Source organism: Nerophis lumbriciformis, linkage group LG08 (genome assembly GCF_033978685.3).
Source record: "Nerophis lumbriciformis linkage group LG08, RoL_Nlum_v2.1, whole genome shotgun sequence".
NCBI lineage: Eukaryota > Metazoa > Chordata > Actinopteri > Syngnathiformes > Syngnathidae > Nerophis > Nerophis lumbriciformis.
The window spans coordinates 7,894,434-7,916,767 of NC_084555.2; the positions used below are offsets into that span (position 1 = coordinate 7,894,434).

At 39.5% G+C, this 22,334-nt stretch overlaps 1 protein-coding gene across 1 annotated transcript in view; it reads right to left on the reverse strand.

Moving 5' to 3' along the window:
- LOC133611233 (uncharacterized protein C14orf132) overlaps positions 1 to 21,598 on the reverse strand; it is a 125,351-nt gene extending 103,753 nt beyond the window's left edge. Inside the window, 2 exon segments of the mRNA XM_061967928.2 lie at positions 20,980 to 21,045; positions 21,047 to 21,598. Coding sequence (XP_061823912.2) covers positions 20,980 to 21,045; positions 21,047 to 21,151 — 171 coding nt within the window. The 5' untranslated portion in view covers positions 21,152 to 21,598.
- Positions 21,599 to 22,334: the final 736 nt, after the last annotated feature.

A 22,334-nucleotide genomic window follows, 5' to 3' on the forward strand; every position in this document is an offset into this window, starting at 1 on the left:
TGGTGAAATTAACTAGCTGCATGGAAATATATTTTTACTTGATAAGACGTCCTAAATTAAGATTTGTATATCTAGGACTTAACAGGAAAACAAGCATTATTCAACTTGCTACCTATGTAAGCGTCAATATATACCTTGATGTTGCAGAAAAAAGACCATATATTTTTTTAACCGATTTCCGGACTCTAAATGGGTGAATTTTGGCGAATTAAACGCCTTTCAAATATTCGCTCTCGAAGCGATGACGTCACAACGTGGCGTCACATCGGGAAGCAATCCGCCATTTTCTCAAACACCGAGTCAAATCAGCTCTGTTATTTTCCGTTTTTTTCGACTGTTTTCCGTACCTTGGAGACATCATGCCTCGTCGGTGTGTTGTCGGAGGGTGTAACAACACGAACAGGGACGGATTCAAGTTGCACCAGTGGCCCAAAGATGCGAAAGTGGCAATAAATTGGACGTTTGTCCCGCACACTTTACCGACGAAAGCTATGCTACGACAGAGATGGCAAGAATGTGTGGATATCCTGCGACACTTAAAGCAGATGCATTTCCAACGATAAAGTCAAAGAAATCTGCCGCCAGACCCCCATTGAATCTGCCGGAGTGTGTGAGCAATTCAGGGACAAAGGACCTCGCTAGCACGGCAAGCAATGGCGGCAGTTTGTTCCCGCAGACGAGCGAGCTAAACCCCCTATCGACCCTAGCTTCCCTGGCCTGCTGACATCAACTCCAAAACTGGACAGATCAGCTTTCAGGAAAAGAGCGCGGGTGAGGGTATGTCTCCAGAATATATTAATTGATGAAAATTGGGCTGTCTGCACTCTCAAAGTGCATGTTGTTGCCAAATGTATTTCATATGCTGTAAACCTAGTTCATAGTTGTTAGTTTCCTTTAATGCCAAACAAACACATACCAATCGTTGGTTAGAAGGCGATCGCCGAATTCGTCCTCGCTTTCTCCCGTGTCGCTGGCTGTCGTGTCGTTTTCGTCGGTTTCGCTTGCATACGGTTCAAACCGATATGGCTCAATAGCTTCAGTTTCTTCTTCAATTTCGTTTTCGCTACCTGCCTCCACACTACAACCATCCGTTTCAATACATTCATAATCTGTTGAATCGCTTAAGCCGCTGAAATCCGAGTCTGAATCCGAGCTAATGTTGCTATAGCTTGCTGTTCTTTCCGCCATGTTTGTTTGTGTTGGCTTCACTATGTGACGTCACAGGAAAACGGACGGGTGTATATAACGATGGTTAAAATCAGGCACTTTGAAGCTTTTTTTAGGGATATTGCTTGATGGATAAAATTTTGAAAAAAACTTCGAAAAATATAATAAGCCACTGGGAACTGATTTTTAATGGTTTTAACCATTCTGAAATTGTGATAATGTTCCCCTTTAAATTAAACATCCTCGAGATATTGCAGAATCTTTAAACACAATTTCCTACGACTAAACACATATGATACCAGTATTTAGTATTAAAAAAATAATAATCTGTGAAGTAGGTAGTGATAACCACTGCTCAAGCATGAGCCTTTTTGCCCTCCATGAGAAAAGTTTAAGAATGAAATATACTCTCATCATCAATAATTCTCCCCAAATATGTTTTGGTATCTGACAGGGCATTTATTTGAGTTCTTGTCAGAATTCTTCTCCTGTGTGGTCAGCTGCTTTCAATGCGACGCTCACGCAGCTGTGCCCTCCCTTTAACGCCATCCATTGCATACTTGTCAAAATTTCATATTTTTGCCGGAATATCCAGTTGTTGTCTTCCTTAATTTTTTTATTATTTTTATTAATTTATTTTTATTATTTTCTTTATTTTGTTATAGATGTATCAAGTGTCATTAGAGGGCTATGGTATGCATATCTATGTACTGGATTGTGTTTAAAATGAGATATGGTAAATTGTTACCTAGATACATTGAGGGCACAAGTTTGGTTTTATCCCCCTTTTTTCTGTGTCAGTGGTATGCCCAAGGGAGGGCCTTAGACTATTTTAAGGAAGGCTGTACATTCTGTCGCGGTGGGAGTAGGTAAGCTGGTTGTTTGTGGAAACCTGGAGTAATGCTAAAAGTGAGTTTTGACTTTTGAGCTGCTGATGGTTTTTTTTACATTTTATTTTCACTCCTTTTGCACTGTATATATTTTTGCACTGATTTTCTGGTACCGGTATCGGTTTGAATGTGAAAGTTACCCATCTATAATGCAAACATATAATGTGATTCACAAACAAAAAATCCAATCAGTTATGTCAATCTCTTGCCGGCTGAACAGATATGTTGTATTTTAAATGTTAGATGTACTGATGATTTTGATGAGTGATTTATAATATTGTCAGAAGAGAAACTTTTTTAACAACATGCAAGGACTAGTTTTCCTGGTATATATGTGAAACACCATTTTAGGTACAAGAGAAATGTACACTTGATCAACCATAGTTTGTGTGGATAAACAAAAGGCCCAAATCTAACAATGCAGTGCAAAAAATACTGCAAAACACTAGAGTGTCCTTCTTTATAGAGTGTTTGTGGGCTTGTACTACAAAACCTTTGCAGCAAAAAAGACAAATGTGGCCAAACTGGCCCTAATTATTGTCACATCTTGAAGTGCTATGCTTTACCTCTATTTTCTTGTCTTGAGGGATGAGTTGTTTGTTCCCTGGAGGATATACAGTACTAATAAACTTCATGCCCTGTCACAATATACTCAACTAATGGTCACGGTTTGTGTCCCTGCTGCTCATTTGATGTTCTTCAAAGGCTAACTCTTCCCAAGGTAGAGGGCAGCTCTGGCAGATTCTATCATCTTTCAGACACAAAATGACGGCATAGGTCTAATGAGTCAAAGTCCCCACTGGGGTGACTTGAGGCTCAGAAAATAAGTTCAACTCTTAACTGCAACTATAATCTGCACTAGACTGGAAACTATAAGACCAGATAATGCTGGAAAAGCGTTTAGAAAGCGGCAAACATCACATCTCATCAGTGTTTACATGCTGTATGTACATTCATACATACATACGCACGGTACATACATCCACATGCACATTCAAAATACAAACATATACAAACCCTGTTTCCATATGAGTTGGGAAATTGTGTTAGATGTAAATATAAACGGAATACAATGATTTGCAAATCCTTTTCAACCCATATTCAATTGAATGCACTACAAAGACAAGATATTTGATGTTCAAACTCATAAACTTTATTTTTTTTTTGCAAATAATAATTAACTTAGAATTTCATGGCTGCAACACGTGTCAAAGTAGTTGGGAAAGGGCATGTTCACCACTGTGTTGCATGGCCTTTCCTTTTAACAACACTCAGTAAACGTTTGGGAACTGAGGAGACACATTTTTTAAGCTTCTCAGATGGAATTATTTCCCATTCTTGCTTGATGTACATCTTAAGTTGTTCAACAGTCCGGGGGTCTCCGTTGTGGTATTTTAGGCTTTATAACACGTGGCTTGGCATTGTCTTGCTGAAATAAGCAGGGGCGTCCATGATAACGTTGCTTGAATGGCAACATATGTTGCTCCAAAACCTGTATGTACCTTTCAGCATTAATGGCGCCTTCACAGATGTGTAAGTTACCCACGTCTTGGGCACTAATACACCCCCATACCATCACAGATGCTGGCTTTTCAACTTTGCGCCTATAACAATCCGGATGGTTCTTTTCCTCTTTGGTCCGGAGGACACAACGTCCATAGTTTCCAAAAACAATTTGAAATGTGGACTCGTCAGACCACAGAACACTTTTCCACTTTGTATCAGTCCATCTTAGATGAGCTCAGGCCCAGCGAAACCGACGGCGTTTCTGGTTGTTGTTGATAAACGGTTTTTGCCTTGCATAGGAGAGTTTTAACTTGCACTTACAGATGTAGCGACCAACTGTAGTTACTGACAGTGGTTTTCTGAAGTGTTCCTGAACCCATATGGTGATATCCTTTACACACTGATGTCGCTTGTTGATGCAGTACAGCCTGAGGGATCGAAGGTCACGGGCTTAGCTGCTTACGTGCAGTGATTTCTCCAGATTCTCTGAACCCTTTGATGATAATACAGACCATAGATGGTGAAATCCCTAAATTCCTTGCAAAAGCTGCTTGAGAAAGGTTTTTCTTAAACTGTTCAACAATTTGCTCACGCATTTGTTGACAAAGTGGTGACCCTCGCCCCATCCTTGTTTGTGAATGACTGAGCATTTCATGGAATCTACTTTTATACCCAATCATGGCACCCACCTGTTCCCAATTTGCCTGTTCACCTGTGGGATGTTCCAAATAAGTGTTTGATGAGCATTCCTCAACTTTATCAGTATTTATTGCCACCTTTCCCAACTTCTTTGTCACGTGTTGCTGGCATCAAATTCTAAAGTTAATGATTATTTGCAAAAAAAAAAAAAAAAAAAAAAGTTTATCAGTTTGAACATCAAATATGTGGTCTTTGTAGCATATTCAACTGAATATGGGTTGAAACTGATTTGCAAATCATTGTATTCCGTTTATATTTACATCTAACACAATTTCCCAACTCATATGGAAACGGGGTTTGTACATACTGTACATACACAAGCACATATACATACATACATACATACATACACTCAAGCATACAATCACACCTCATCAAACATTATTGCGAGTGTGTTCTAATCATGTCAGACTTTGGTAGCAGACAACGAGGACAACTATTTTTGGACACATAAGGATTCACAACCTTACAGTATCTTTATGAACTTGAATATACTCGTTATTACAACTACAGTGCATACACTGTCGAGCAAGTGGTGTACAAACAAAACATGAAATGTGGTCTAATACTTTACAGATACTGTAATATGATTGTTCATGTTTTTCAGTCAGTACAGATTAGTGTCCTATGGCGTTGTGTTGTGCATTATAAACTCAAAAGCTATTCAGCTGTCAGACGCAGAAGCTACCTTACTTTTGCAAATGCAGTAGCATGCCGTGGGAAGGCGATGTGTTACTACTAGGGATGTCCCGATCCAGGTTTTTGCACTTCCGATCCGATACCGATATTGTTTTTGCACTTCCGATCCGATACAGATACTGGCCGATACTGGCCTATCCGAGCATGTATTAAAGTTTAAAGTTATTTAGCCTACTTAGTTGTCAGAATCCTGTTGAAAAGGGTTTTAGTACTCTTGATAACAACTAGCCAGCTGAATTATGGGAGTTTGGATAATACACAATGGTTGGTAACAAGAAACTGACCTGTTTATTCAAGGATAAACACAAAATAGATAAAATTATACATGACAAACAGAAATGGCATCATTGAACTAGGGCTGGGTGATATGGCCTTTTTTTAATATTGCGATATTTTAAGGCCATATTGCGATACACAATATATATCTCGATATTTTGCCTTAGCCTTGAATGAACACTGGATGCATATAATCACAGCAGTATGACGATTCTATGTGTCTACATTAAAACATTCTTCGTCATACTGCATTAATATATGCTACTTTTAAACTTTCATGCAGAGAAGGAAATCACAACTAAAAAAAACACTATTTTTTTCATACGGTGTTGATGTGGAAATGTTTGCCTCGGCATTTTGATGGTGTGGGCGTGTGGCACCGAATGGAGATAAGCGTCTCGACAGATGTTACAATATTTGAACAATGATGACGAAAACTTTTCTTTGTCGTGTCCGTGTGTCGAAAATTGTTATGCGCTTATTTTTTTATTTGATGTTGTGAATGGCATAGATTTGCCTTGCGCAGAGGACGCTTGAGCACAGGCGCGCACCTTAGAGGGAAGGTTGCTCGCACGGCTGCGCTAGCATCACAGCTAACGTTAGCCATGCTGCTACCTCTCTGCTCGGGGAGGACGTATACATATGTGACTTATGACGTGACAGTATGTGACGTGTGTAAGAAGGTGCTCTTGCTGTCTGTGAGAGGGAGACACAGGAAAGAGTGAGAAGAGCCTGTCGTGTAATGCCAGCAGCTAAACGCAACTGCGTGAGAATCCACAGACCTGTGGATGTGTTGAAGGTGGGCTAGAAAATGCGGAACGGAAATTAGGGAGCAGCAGAAAAGTGGAATGTAATATTTAAAGCGGTGCGTTGGAAAACACGGACCCGGGATTTTGTAAACTGGATCTGGATTTTCCCATGCCTTGCCGATACGCATTTTTTTGCAAATATCGGCGGCCGATCCGATCCAAATATCGGATCGGGACATCCCTAGTTACTACAATAGAAAAACAGTTTGTTCGCTCTTACAATAATGTCACTACAGCTTGGTTATCATACAGGTTACAGAATGTAAATGAAGTATTGATGGCAGTTTTTGGATGCATTGTTAAAGTGGTTTAGAGGCAAAATGGATTGTTCCCATTAGCTGCATTGCTACCTACCTAAAATGTGCCGATTATTACAAATTAGAATGCAGAAAAAACCCAAAACTGTTGTCTTCCTATCTCTCATAAGGATTGTGAATGATAGGCAAAAAAAAAAATATGCAGATACCCTTTAAAACTGCCAGTATGACCTAATGTACTTGTTAAACTATTGGGAAAATGTTATTTTCAAATAAATAGTTCAATGGGATGGGCGAACGTTCTGAGCTCCTGTTTCCCCAACGGTGTCGTATTCAGCACAACATTACTGCCCAGAGGAAATAATCAGCACTCAGTTCCACACATTTGGTAGAATTTCTAAAAATCTAATAATTGATTATTTTCATGTCTATCCTTAAAATGTTGATCCTATAGTTAATATAGGGCAAGCCTGGGCAATTATTTTGCCTCAAGGGGCCAAATTTTGAGAAAAACATGTGTCTGGGCGCCGGTATAACTGAATTTTAGGAACACTAGTACAAAACCTCACAATAGTGTCTGATTGAATGCTAAAAACCTTATGACAGACCGCCTTAAAAAAACAATGGAATTTTAAATGTTTTTTTACTGAATAAGACACCCAGAATGTACTTGAAAATAAAGAATGTGTGATTTAGAAATATTAACTATGAACGATAAAACACTGAATATTGACAACATATGAACGTCACACCCCCTCTCGATCGACATATTTTACAATCAAGCGAAACGCAACAAAAATGCAACAAACACCGCAAAATATGAACGCGAAAGTTAAAAAATAAGCCCACCTACAATCTGATATATCTGATACATCACTAAGCTTTAGAACTTTGTTGTAAATATCTCCTTCCACGTCTGTCCCTGACACCCAGGTTGGCCGCTCTGGAAACACTCTGTGGAAACGCTCCCCACCCACACTGCTTGGTGCCTCGTCTGAGCTGCTGTGACATAGATTACCATAGTAACTAGTATATCATGCAAAAGCACAGATTCCAACCACTGAAATACTTTGTACTGTTCAAGACTTACGGTCATTTGAAAACATCACTGCACATCATAATGGCAGCTAAAGTTTCCATCTTAAAGATCGAAAAAAATTATTTGAGAATGTCCGGCGGGCCAGATTGAAAAGCCTAACGGGTCGCATGCGGCCCCCGGGCCTTAATTTGCCCAGGTCTGCCTTAACATGTATATTGTATCTTAAGACACAGTTTGAACTGTGTCCGAATATAAGAAAATCAAACTGTTATATTACAATATTTAATCAAGTGATTCTTTAGCGTACCACTAGAAAGAGCCCACGTACCACTAGTAGTACTTGTACCACAGTCTGAGAATCACTGCTCTAAGTTAATAAGGATACCATGTTATGGAGCGGTTTAGTTATGACAATCTAATAAACAAATGATACTATTTCAAGTCACAGCAGAGTGTGGTTAGGGGCGCAAAATGTTTTATTTTTCCTGCGTGTAACAGAAAATAAGTAGTAAAGTAAGTAGTAAAGTAAGTAAAGAATTTTGTAGAATTTCATATAAAAAAATTGTTTTTAGATTTTTATTATTAATCTGTCGAACAAAATAATATACAATAATAATACAATTCCAATTCCAAAACCAAAACCAAGCAACATTCAAAATAACCATCAACAGAGCAATTGAGAGGACACACAGACATGCACAAAACAATCCAAAAGTAGTCAAACAAAAATGAACAATATCAACAACAGTATCAATATTAACAAGAATTCCAACATAGCAGGGAATGTCCGGCGGGCCAGATTGAAAAGCTTAAAGGGGAACATTATCACCAGACCTATGTAAGCGTCAATATATACCTAGATGTTGATGTCGACTGTTTTCCGTACCTTGGAGACATCATGCCTCGTCGATGTGTTGTTGAAAGGTGTAACAACACGAACAGGGACGGATTGAAGTTGCACCAGTGGCCCAAAGATGCGAAAGTGGCAAGAAATTGGACGTTTGTTCCGCACACTTTACCGACGAAAGCTATGCTACGACAGAGATGGCAAGAATGTGTGAATATCCTGCGACACTCAAAGCAGATGCATTTCCAACTGGACTAGACAGATCAGCTTTCAGGAAAAGAGCGCGGATGAGGGTATGTCTACAGAATATATTAATTGATGAAAACTGTGCTGTCTGCACTCTCAAAGTGCATGTTGTTGCCAAATGTATTTCATATGCTGTAAACCTAGTTCATAGTTGTTAGTTTCCTTTAATGCCAAACAAACACATACCAATCGTTGGTTAGAAGGCGATCGCCAAATTTGTCCTCGCTTTCTCCCGTGTCGCTGGCTGTCGTGTCGTTTTCGTCGGTTTCGCTTGCATACGGTTCAAACCGATATGGCTCAATAGCTTCAGTTTCTTCTTCAATTTCCTTTTCTCTACCTGCCTCCACACTACAACCATCCGTTTCAATACATGCGTAATCTGTTGAATCGCATAAGCCGCTGAAATCCGAGTCTGAATCCGAGCTAATGTCGCTATACCTCGCTGTTCTAACCGCCATGTTTGTTTGTATTGGCATCACTGTGTGACGTCACAGGAAAATGGACGGGTGTATATAACGATGGTTAAAATCAGGCACTTTGAAGCTTTTTTTAGGGATATTGCGTGACGAGTAAAATTTTGAAAAAAACTTCGAAAAATAAAATAAGCCACTGGGAACGGATTTTTAATGGTTTCAACCCTTCTGAAATTGTGATAATGTTCCCCTTTAACAGGCCCCCGGGCCTTAATTTGCCCAGGTCTGACATAGGGTTTGATCACAGATTGTTTCTTTTTCCATTAAAGTTTTTTTTTTTAGCGTGTTACCGTAGTGTTTCCTGGTAAGATTCATCTCAGACCACTAACATGAATCCATAGCCCCGACTCTTTTATTCATATTATTATTAAATATTTTATTCTTGAAGCAATTTCATCCTTTTTAATTAGTGGCCCAGTGCCATTTTTAACACCCCATAATTGCTTCCAAGTGTTCCAAAGCCAACACACTCCTGAGGCGCCAACAGTCTCTTGTGTGTGTATGCGTGTGAGTCTCTGATGAAGAAGGTAGCGACCTGCGGCTGTTGGCAGAGCGACTTCACACAATGATGCTCAACCATCCTTCAGTTATGAATATGATTATCAAATTTCCCTCCTCAGTAATTCTCCTTCTGAGACCGACCGCCGCTGCTGCTATTCTTGGTTTTTCAAAAGCACCAACGACTCGGTGACATGTTTTTTTGCCTGCGCGGGGTGAATAATTTAGCTCTTCTGATATTTCACTCACGGAAACTTTGCACAATTAGAGAAGGGGAGGAGTCGCACTTCACATGGGGAGCTGTGGAACGCTATCGCTCACGTCATATTAAACAGAGAGAGAAAAAGCAGGGCATGCTTCAATGCATTTCTATTTAGAAGGAGGCGGTGTTCCCCTTTTTGAAACAATTGTGAGCTCTTGTCTCACAGCTTGTTTTGGCAATTGCTTGCGGAGATAACGGCCTCTTTGAGACAGAGATCCTGCAAAATCGCAACATCGGAGTCATAAAGGAAGATTCACCACTTGTGCCTTCTGCACCGAACCAAGTACATGCATCACAACGCTAATTAATTAATAATTAAACAGCCAACAACCCTGTTTAAGAAAGCCCTTTTACACAGGCACTCACACTACCTCATTAGGGGGGAAGTTGCCAAGTGGACTCTATTACCCTATTTCTGTGTCTATGTTATTCATACAGAACAACAGGCAGAAAAAATGCCAGCATTTGCCGGTTGTGTGAAAGGGGCTACTTTCACAAATAAGGAAGCGGCAGACTACAATTGGAAGCAATTTATAAACATTTGCATTTCAAAGCCCTAATGAAAGATTTAGCATCTATCCATTGAGCATTGCACGCAGAATCCAACTCAATCACAAGATGCATGACAATGTCTGGTGTGCCATCCTGCTCAGTGGTCTTGTGGTTACCCCAAAGACTCATACCAAAGACTATAAAATTGGGACCCATTACCTCCCTGCTTGGACACTCAGCATCAAGGGTTGGAATTGGGGGTTGAATCACCAAAATGATTCCCGAGCGTGGCCACCGCTGCTGCTCACTGCTCCCTTCAACTCCCAGGGGGTGGAACAAGGGCATGGGTCAAATGCAGAGGGTAATTTCACCACACCTAGTGTGTATGTGTGACTATCAGTGGTACTTTAACTTTAACATAGCTGATACTAACGCTAACGAGAGCGAGACGTTCAATCCAAAGAAAAGAAAAGTGTCGCCAGTGATTTATATTTGCGGCCAAAGGCGTGAAACAAATGACTGCACGCTGCAAAGTTTGTTTAAAAAAAAGACAGCAGCACAACAAACTTAGTCCATCAACTCAAAACTAGGCAACCATCCCAGTGGGGTAAATGTAACTCTTGACGAGGCAAACAAAACCGAAACAACAACACATTCTCGCTGAAAAAAACATCTTACTGTGGTGGAATCAGTTACACAAGGCACCCTGTATGATGAAAAAGGAGCACAATGCACAGAGCGATCACTAAAGCAGTCGCTCTGCACACCGCCAAGATGTGGTGCAGGTACCTGTACAATGAAAAATCCTGCCATTATCCACTTACTAAAACTACAGAGCCATCTCAATGTTTTACTTGATTTATTTATTTACAGAAAAATGGTATTCAAAACATAATTTTTAAGTTTGTATTCTATTTATTTGATTATTTATTACTATTTATTAACTATTGGTATGTTGATTTCTTTTGGAGTTTTAATATATTTGCATGGAATGTGCAATGCAACATTTTTGTTTACAGAAGAATTTTATTCAAGACAGAATTTTTACGTTTGCACTTTATTAATCCCAATGTTGGAGATTATTATTTATTTGCACGTAGTGTGCAATTGATACATTTTTGATTACCTAAGTATTTTATTTAAGACAGAAGTATTGCCTCACAGAAGAGGCTTTTAATTTAGTTCTTTGAACATTTTTCAATAAAAAGTACACACAGTGTCATTACAAACTGCTTGTTTTGAATTATCTCTGTCATTTGTATTTAATGGTTTTTAAAAAAAATAGGGAACGCAATCGTGAGTCAATTTTTGTGTGAAACAATCGAAGATTTTATTTTCAGGCCATATCGCCCGGGCCTAGGTTGATTCATTCCCTTCGTTCTGTCTCTGTGTTGTTTGTACAGACAAGCAACAAAAGAAAAAACCGAGATAAACTCCCTTTGAGGCAACATTTGCACATGAGAGCCATAACAGAAGATTCAGTATTTATCTGATTGTGCCTTTATACAGAGCCGTATATCAGATTAGATTGATTAGATGTCTGTCTGCTATTATGTTGACAAGCACACAAGATTTCTGTTTTAACCAGAATAAAACACATTTTCAGAAAACATTTGAAACATTTAAACATTCACAATAAAAACCATTTCCTGCTTATTCCCGCCCTGAAGTGTAGGGCCACAACAAATCAGCGACATACTGAAGCGCTTTACTATGCAAAGCACGGAAAGCAGGACGAAAAACTTAAACTCAAAGCGAAATTTGACAGAAAGCCAATGAAGACTTGATAGAATGGGGTTAATGTGGGCTGTTCTGGTTGCACCGGTCAACAGTCTGGCAGACGCATTCTCTACAGTCTGAAGTCTCTTTCGAGTTGACTTGTTGAAACAAGTGAAAACAGAATGCAAACATTTGTTAGCATTGCGTGTCCCGCGTTGTCATTCCACATTGCTAACGCCACCGGCTCTCCAATATCATATCTAAGATCAATTTCATTTTTTCCTACATTTAAAACACTTCCTTGTGGTCTACTTCACATGTAATGGTGGTGCTTTGGTCCTAATTTTGCATAGGTTCTCGCCGCTTTCTCAATGTCAAGGTTTTTTGTTAGAATTTTGATCATGGTTTGCAGTTTTTGAAAACCCCAAATTTTCTGAGATTTTCAATTCGATAGTTTCATAAGCTGTACGCCATATTCATCGAAAATATATCAAAAGAAGTCTTGAAATATATTGAGCTGCATGTTATGAGCTTATGTCATACAGTATATTAGTTTCACCATGTAAATATAATTGCTGGTATAAGGGTGCAGATACGCAATAGACCAGTGGTTCTCAACGTTTTTTCAGTGATGTACCCCCTGTGAAATTTTTTTTAATTCAAGTACCCCCTAATCAGAGCAAAGCATTTTTGGTTGAAAAAAAGAGATAAAGAAGTAAAATACAGCACTATGTCATCAGTTTCTGATTTATTAAATTGTATAACAGTGCAAAATATTGCTCATTTGTAGTGGTCTTTCTTGAACTATTTGGAAAAAAAGATAGGTTTGTATTTATATTTACAAAGGATTTTTGAATTGTTGCTATTTTTAGAATATTTAAAAAAAATCTCACGTACCCCTTGGCATACCTTCAAGTACCCCCATTTGAGAACCACTGCAATAGACAACAGAATAACAGAAAATAGAAAAATAAAGACAAAATAATTAGATAAATAAAACAAATACAAAAATAACAGGTGCATTGTTGTGACTATATATGTATGAGAACAAGTAGTATGGCAGTGTGGGTTATTGCTAGGGTGTAACGATACACAAAAATTTCGGTTCGGTACGTACCTCGGTTTTGAGGTCACGGTTCGGTTAATTTTCGGTACAGTAAGAAAACAACAAAATATACATTTTTTGGTTATTTATTTACCAAATTTGTAAACAATGGCATAACATACATATACACACAGGGTCCATTGCCAGGGTTAATGTGGTCAACATATAAAAAATAAATAAGATAAGGCTCAGAATGGTTTCTTAACAAAACCTTTCTACATATAAAGTGCTTTTTTTGATTGATTGATTGAGACTTTTATTAGTACCGTATTTTTCGGACTATAAGTCGCACCGGAGTATAAGTCGCACCTGCCGAAAATGCATAATAAAGAAAGAAAAAAACATATATAAGTCGCACTGGAGCCCGGCCAAACTATGAAAAAAACTGCGACTTATAGTCCGAAAAATACGGCAGATTGCTCAGTACAGTACATATTCCGTACAATTGATCACTAAATGGTAACACTCGAATAAGTTTTTCAACTTGTTTAAGTCGGGGTCCACGTTAATCAACATTAAACTGCCTCAAGTTGTTGCTCAGATTAAATAAAATGACAAAACTTTTCTTCTACATATAAAAAGTGCAACATTAAACAGTTTCAAGTCAACTCAGCCTCAGATTAACTTTTCTTTCCCCTCCCCAGCCTGGCTAACTTGGCAGTAAGAGGATATATGGGGTTATTCTTGCACCTGTCGGAGGCAGATATTTACATATATCCGTATTTAAGTGTTACTTCTTTATTTTCATAATCATATTACAAAACAGCTAGTGTTTTTCTTCCAATTGTGGTCTTTTGGTTGTCTGCAAATACTGTGTGCTAACCTTGACTATGGAATGTAAGGAGGAGAGATAATCCTTCTCCTTATCTCTTCTTGTGTCCAGCTGCAGAGGACAATGGGCATGTGTTTGGGCTGGAAAGACAAGACAGCGAGGGTGGGAGGGAGAGAGACTTTATAGAATAGAAGGTTTTCATATTTTAGAGCAGACCATCTTAGCTGCGCGATTGAATGTTCTATGCTGGACTGGTCTCATTATATTTCCAAAGCTTTGGGGATAAAATTACAAAATACCTATTCTGTCTCTGGTGGTTCTTTTACTCAGCTTTTAGTGTCGTAAAGAGCTTGGGAGCGACCAGAAACTTGAATTCCCTGGGGAGGAACAACTGGTCCAAACGCAACACACCATAGAAGTGGGTCAAAATCTAGTTTCTAATGCAATATGGTCTTAAATCTGCTGCTATAAAAACACTTGTTATTGCTTTAGCCCTGCCTGACTCGTCGAGGAGAGGCTGCTTGAATGCGGTGGTGACGCTTCAAATGGGTTAGCATGTTTGACGTGTTGTCAGAAGCAGCTGCTGAACAATGTCGGCAAACCTCCTCCATTGTTGTATCGCGCATCCAAAGTGTTCACAAACGGGAGATCTTAACGAGGCAGGAGGGTCTTCCAGCTCTGGCTTTTACATGTTGTCGTAGCTCGGTCGCTGCTAGCATGCCGTGTGTTGTGCCTTGGTGTGCATTGTTTACACAATGTGTGGTACGCTACTTAATATGTCCATGTGGAAACTTGTTCGGTACACCTCCGAACCGAACCCCCTGTACCGAAACGGTTCAATACAAATACACGTACCGTTACACCCCTAGTTATTGCACATTCAGTAATAAATATACATATTTCACAGATTGAATGGTTTGACAACAATAATGAGTTGATATTGGACAATGACACACTGATAGTCAAAAAGTTCAGAAGAAAACCGAATCAAATGGAGAAAAAGCATTTTTTTTCTATTTGAAATAATGCAAACACAATGAATCTGTTACAGACACCCACAAATATTAACACAAAACACATCTTTTAGAGAACAATTTTAGTTGCTCATGCAGAAAATAATGCAAAATACTAGTGCTGCCCAATGATTACATTTTTAATCAGATTAATCACACTTTTGAAATGTGATTGTCCATCCAATTTCTATAAGACGTATCTTCACTAAGGTCCCGGGTAAGGTGGAGCCAATAGGACACATATAGACAAACAGCTATTCACATTCATATCTATGTATAGAGGAACATTTTTAAAATGCTTTACTTGAATGCACGTCATTTATTGGCTCAAAACTTGCTAACAGGTTTATTTAAAGTCCCATCGGGGTGCATTTTGAAGCGAACTTTGTCACAGAGCACACCCCAACCCAATGACAACCCAACCCGCCTTTCAGGTAACCATCCACAGTTAAGGTTAATGAGCATGTGCAGTCAAAATAAATCACGTGAATAATCTTTATTTGTATGGAATAAATGCAATACTATTTTGTGATTGATTGCATGGATCAATGCGTTCACTTTGACAGCCCTACAATGTAAAAATTTACAAAAATTTCACAGTATTTTTCTTTAATCAAAATTGACTGTAACATTACAACTGACTATAAAAAATGTGTTACCCTTATATTTCAAAGCAATTAACTGTTATTGGTAAAATACTTTTAATATCACTTTGATTAGCCATTAATTTGCTGTGAAATACATATAAATTAAGATTTACTATCACTTCTACATTTTATTGTAGGTCAGTGAACAAAGGAGCAAAGAGGCTAGAGGGGAGTGGAGAGCCACGCAGATGCCACTTGTGTATTTTACTAGCAGTTTTTTTCTTCAATTCAGTAATGTTTCTCAACTTCTTTTAAAAAAGTGCTGGCACTCACAACTTTTTTGGCTCTATGTTGGCTAATTTTAGTCACTAACGTAGTGGGATATTTGTTTGGGGTATCCATTTTCTGAAATGGTAAGCGCGCAAATGAACGATATGAGCAATGTTTGACTGAATGATAATAACTGACATGTATACAAAAACAAGGGCATGTTTTATTTGTATTTGTATTGCTTGAGGATGCAAACACATATTGTTTTGAGGAAAGGACAATATTGACGAATATTACCGTATTTTCAGGGCAATAGCGCAGCACCCACCAAATTTGAGAAGAAATTAAATATTTTTGACTTATATTAACCGCACCGGACCATTAGCCACGGATATAAAGATTTTGTAAATACCTTAATTGTTTCCAAACGGTGCCTGTCACATGGCAGTAAAAGAGCTGATCAAACAAAACAAAGGTCATCATAATGGACCAACTAGCTGGGGAAGTCAGCTCTCCAATCAGCTAAACAGACTCAATAACTCCTTGGTGACGTTTTGGTGAATTTACGAAACCGAACCAATACAAAATTAACATCATTGTAAGTTAATAATACTAACACAGACACTTGTAAATGTGTTAGCATATTCCTTAATGCTAACAGCGCTAGCTTGATTACATTACGATAGTACCTACAAATTTGTGTGCAATTTCATTGTACAATGTACAATGACAATAAAGATATATTCTATTCTATTCCAAGCATATTTATATTCAAATCTCAAATATATATTAACAAATACACATTTATTTATACTAATTCTTGATTTATTTGTATGTCCATTCATCCATCAATTTTCTACCGCTTGTCCCTTTTGGAGGTGCGGGGGGTGCTGGAGTCTATCTCAGCTGCATTCGGGCGGAAGGCGGGGTACACCCTGGACAAGTCGCCACCTCATCACAAGTTTCAAGTTTTCAAGTTTATTCACAATACCATAGAACAATTACAATAGTAGTGAATATCATTTAAGGATGTTGGTAAGTGAAAGGGTCCCCCAAATAAGCTAGAAGAAGCTTATGGCAGGGGGTCCAGAGGACAGTATATACATGGAATGCTGAAACATGGTGGTAAGCACAAAAAACGCTATATGATAAACACAAAATAATAGTGCTAAAGCAAGCATACACATACATACATACATTCATTCAACCATGCAAAACCCAACAGTAGTCTACCCCACATGAGGCATTAGAGATAGGTGGTTAATAGGTAAGTTTTCAGTTTCTTTTTGAAGTTGGAGAATGAATACAGCATCTTGAGGCTCTCATCAAGCCGGTTCCAAATCTTTGGTCCCCTGCATACAACACTTCGAGCGGTACAAGTCAGTAGACGATGTTTACCTGATATCAGATCTAAGTTACGAGTGTTGTGGGCATGCTGGGGATGATAGATAGGAACCAAGCTACAGAGCCTAAGATTCAGCCTGTGGATGACTTGATGGGTTAGACAAGCATTGTGATAAATATTGAACTCTGTCAGTCTTAAGAGATGATAATTATGGAATAGATGTCGAGTGGGGGCATTAAATTTGGACCATGACAGGGCCAACACAGATAGACAGACAACATTCACACACTAGGGCCAATTTAGTGTTGCCAAGTCAACCTATTCCCAGGTGCATGTTTTTGGAGGTGGGAGGAAGCCAGAGTACCCGAAGTGAACCCACGCAGTTACGGGGAGAACATGCAAACTCCACACAGAAAGATCCCGAGCCCGGGATTGAACTCAGGACTACTCAGGGCCTTCGTAGTGTGAGGCACATGCACTAACCCCTGTTCCACCGTGCTGCCCTTATTTGTAAGTCACATTTTTATATTTATAAATTTTATTTGTACATATTTTCAAATCTCAAAAATATATTTACAAATATGCGTTTATTTATACAAATTATTCACTTATTTGTATATGACATTTGTATTTGTATTTGTATATTTATTAATATATGCATATGTGTAATCGGTGGTCTTTTCCTCTGCGTTGTGTGGATTGTTTGGAACACGACCAACACCATGGATTGCTCAGCTGCACTTTACTGATAATACACAGAATACAATTGTTGTCAATAACTTTCGGCCATCGTCGAGCCCCTCTCCCGTTATCGTAGTCAAAAGAGCAAGTCGCGTACAACAGTGAAATAAACGTACCTGATAATACACAGAATACAATTGTCGTCAATAACTTTTTTCCATCGTCGAGCCCCTACACAAATATAATAATGAACAAGAAAGTGAACTTAAGTTCTTAACAAGACAATACATTTTCTGCCGTCGCATGGACGCCTACCTCTCCCGTTATTGTAGACCAGGGGTGTCAAACTCAAATACAGAGTGGGCCAAAATTTAAAACTGAACAAAGCCGCGGGCCAAGGTTGAACAAAGTAACCTTTTAATAGGGACCCAAACAAGTTTTGCCTTGAATATTGAACAAGCAAGGCTTATATAACTTTATAGTGACATGCAATATCGAGTTTCAAATAATAATAATAATAATTTAAAAATATCAATGGCATATTTAATACAATTTAAATAAAAATTGAATGCCTCTTTTCTATTTGCAGCCTTCTGAGGTATATATCAACATTCACTTTTTCCACAGGCTAATAAATTTGAAAATAAAATAACAATTAATAAACCAACCATTTAGGACTTTAAACTGCTCAGTTTGCAACACACTGATCTAATCTGATGTGCCTGGCATCTTTTCTTGGATGCTAGGTTATTAATGTCGGAGCTCAGGCTTTGAGCTGAGGCAACCTTCATTATCGAATAAAGGTGTTCATCAGTCATTATATCTCGTAGTCCAACCAGACCACAGTCTTGGGGGCGTGCCTTTAAGGCACTGCCTTTAACGTACTCTACGAGCTATCGTCACGTCCGCTTTTCATCCATTCTAACAACGTGCAGACCCAGTTTCAAGATATGTGCGGCTTCTGTACACACACACACGTAAATGCAACTTCATCAACAGCGATACAGGGTACACTGAAAGTGCCCGTATAAAAAACTTTAACACAGTTAGTAATATACGCCACACTGTGAATCCACACCAAACAAGAATGACAAACACATTTCGGGAGAACATCCGTACCGTAACACAACATAAACACAACAGGACAAATACCCAGAATCCTTTGCAGCACTAACTCTTCCGGGACGATGCGGATGTTCTCCCGAAATGTGTTTGTCATTCTTGTTTGGTGTGGATTCACTGTGTGGCGTATATTTCTAACAGTTTTAATAAATGTTATTCGGCCACCCTCAGTGTAACCTGTATCGCTGTTGGCCAAGTATGCATTGCATTCACGTGTGTGTGCGTGCTGAAGCTGCACATATTATGTGACTGGGCCAGCACTTGTAGGACTGGGTGAAAAGCGGACGTGACGATTTTTGGGAGGGGCACTGAAATTTGGGAGTCTCCCGGGAGGGTTGGCAATAGGGATGTCCCGATCCGATATTTGGATCGGATCGGCCGCCGATATTTGCAAAAAAATGCGTATCGGCAGGGCATGGGAAAATGCCGATCTCTGGTCTGTGTTTTCCAACGCACCGATTTAAATAATACATTCCACTTTTCTGCTGCTCTCTAATTTCTGTTACGCATTTTCCAGCACACCTTCAACACATCCACAGGTATGTGGATTCTCACGCAGTTGCCTTTAGCTGCTGGCATTACACGACAGGCTCTTCTCATTCTTTCCTGTGTCTCCTTCTCACAGACAGCAAGCGCACCTTCTTACACACATCACATACTGTCACATCATACGTCACATACGTATACGCCCTCTCCCAGCAGAGACGTAGCAGCATGGCTAACGTTAGCTGTGATGCTAGCGCAGCCGTGCGAGCAACCTTCCCTCCAAGGTGCACGCCTGTGCAATTGCGCACTGCTCAAGCGTCTTCTGCGCAAGGCAAATATATGCCACGCACAAAATCAAATAAAAAAATAAGCGCATAACAATTTTCGGCACACGGACACGACAGAGAAAACAGTTTTCGTCATCATTGTTCAAATATTGTAACGTCTGTCGAGACGCTTATCTCCATTTGGTGCCACACACCCACACCATCAAAATGCCGAGGCAAACATTTCCAGATCAACACCGTATGAAAAAAATAGTGATTTTTTTAGTTGTGATTTCCTTCTCTGCATGAAAGTTTAAAAGTAGCATATATTAATGCAGTATGAAGAAGAATGTTTTAATGTAGACACATAGAATCATCATACTGCTGTGATTATATGCATCAAGTGTTCATTCAAGGCTAAGGCAAAATATCGAGATACATATCGTGTATCGCGATATGGCCTTAAAGTATCGCAATATTAAAAAAAGGCCATATCGCCCAGCCCTAGTTCAATGATGCCATTTCTGTTTGGCATGTATAATTTTGTCTATTTTGTGTTTATCCTTGAATAAACAGGTCAGTTTCTTGTTACCAACCATTGTGTATTATTCAAACTCCCCTAGTTCAGCTGGCTCGTTGTTATCAAGAGTACTAAAACCCTTTTCAACATGATTCTGACAACTAAGTAGGCTAAATAACTTTAAACTTTAATACATGCCCGGATAGGCCAGTATCGGCCAGTATCGGTATCGGATCGGAAGTGCAAAAACCTGGATCGGGACATCCCTAGTTGGCAAGTATGAGAATTAGCGGTGAATACCATGGCACCGCCGCAATATATAATCGGCGGGCCAGCTTTAGTGTTAATTTGATATCGCCTCAAGGGCCAAATTAAATTACACGGCGGGCCAAATTTGGCCCGCGGGCCAGAGTTTGACACCCATGTTGTAGACCAAAGGGAAGTTGGAAGGCGTGTCCAACGCTTATAAAAAGACAGGTGTCACAGTAATTATTGCAGTAGGAAGGACAACGAGACAATGGTTCCACATTGACGAAACATCAAATAATATTCAGGTATTTACAAGTAATTTACACATTTTGTGTAATTATAAAAATAATAAAACATTATAAAATACATAATTGACCCTGTTACATATGTATCTATATCATATTGATATATATAAATTGATGTGAGACAATTCTACTTCCATACACAAAGGCGACACATTCTTGCAACGCAGCAAACAATTGAACAAACCATGAAGTAGTCAACACAACATTATAAACAGGCAACTTTTCGTCACCCTTATGGGGGTTGTCGTCGTTGCAAACCAACTGTATTGAAGCTTGTCAATAAAAAAGGACCCACAATTGTCTAAATAGCCCCCAAAAAAATCTCTTTTAACGAAAAAGTTGCGACGCTCTAAAAAAAAAAAAAAAAAACGACACTCACCTGCGCGGCCATGAAGGAGAGATCCATGCTGTTGCTCTGCTCAGGACGAAGGCACTCACAGGGGAAGAAACAACAGCGGCAGCCTGTGAGCACGTTTAAGCAGCCTCCTCCTCCTTTTCTTCTTTTTCTTCTTCTTCTTCTTCTTCTTCTCCTTCACCTCCTCATCGAGCATGTGCCCCCGCTTTTGTCTTTAATCTGGCACAAGTCGCAGCCGCGCACCTCACGTGGACATCGCGACACCCGGACGGAGGAGAAAGCGGGCAGAATAACAAGCGGGAGAATGGGAGGCAGGGCGGAAGAGATGTGGAGGCGCGAGGCAGCATGAGAGCATGTGGAGGAGAGCGTGTGCAGACGCTCTGACACCTTGTAGTTCTCTCTCCTCGCTGTCGAGGTCAAGCAACGGGGGGGGGGGGCAAAAAACAAGCTTTTGTAGACGGGACAAATGCAAGAGATGGGGGATGTTCTTGGGGGCGTCATGTTCAGTTCTGGTAACATATTACGGAAAGGGTACCGTTATAAATGTTTGATAATCGGGTTACTTTATAAAAGCGTCTCTATAAATGGTTCTCAAACTTTTTTTCACCAAGTAGCACCTCAGAAAATACTTGGCTCTCCAAGTACCACAATAATCACCCAGAATAAAATACAGTAGCGTAGTAGGCCAAGTATTCATTAAAAACAAGGTGTCACGGCCAGGCCTCATCCTTGCGCTCTGCTTGTTGCACCCCGGGACACGCCCACAGCCGCGCGTGTCTCCGCCCTGCAGCAGCCACCAGCTGCAATCATTCACTGGCAATCAGGCCCGGCCCTAATCAATCTGGCGCCCTAGGCAAGATTTTAGGTGGCGCCCCCCCCACATCGGCAGTGAAGTGTATATACTCAGAAGAACCCGAATAGCTTTGTCTTTGACCTTTTTTTTTTACTTACAACTATACCTAATATATAAAGGGGTGGAAAAGTGACTATTACCTGCAGGGCAAACATTAGCTAACCAGAAGGCAATAATGTAAACAAAAAACACCTGCTTAAAAGATCTAATACAAATGTCCCTGAGGAATGTAAGGTGGGAGTACTGTAATTACCTAACGTTACATTATTATTTTCCATAACAATTTAGCCCCCTCCACAATATTAACCCGACGTTAAAACAGAACTAGCTATTTATTGATTAGCAATTGCCGAATCATGTAACATTAGCTTAATGCTAAAAAGCCAGGTACTATCACATTCTGTAACAGACAAATAATTTTAATTAATCTTCTTTTCTCTTTTTTCTTCCCTGGGCACCTGACAGTTTTGGCCGTTTTGACATCTTGTGTTGATTTTTTGATGTGGTGACGTCCAAAAAGAGTCAT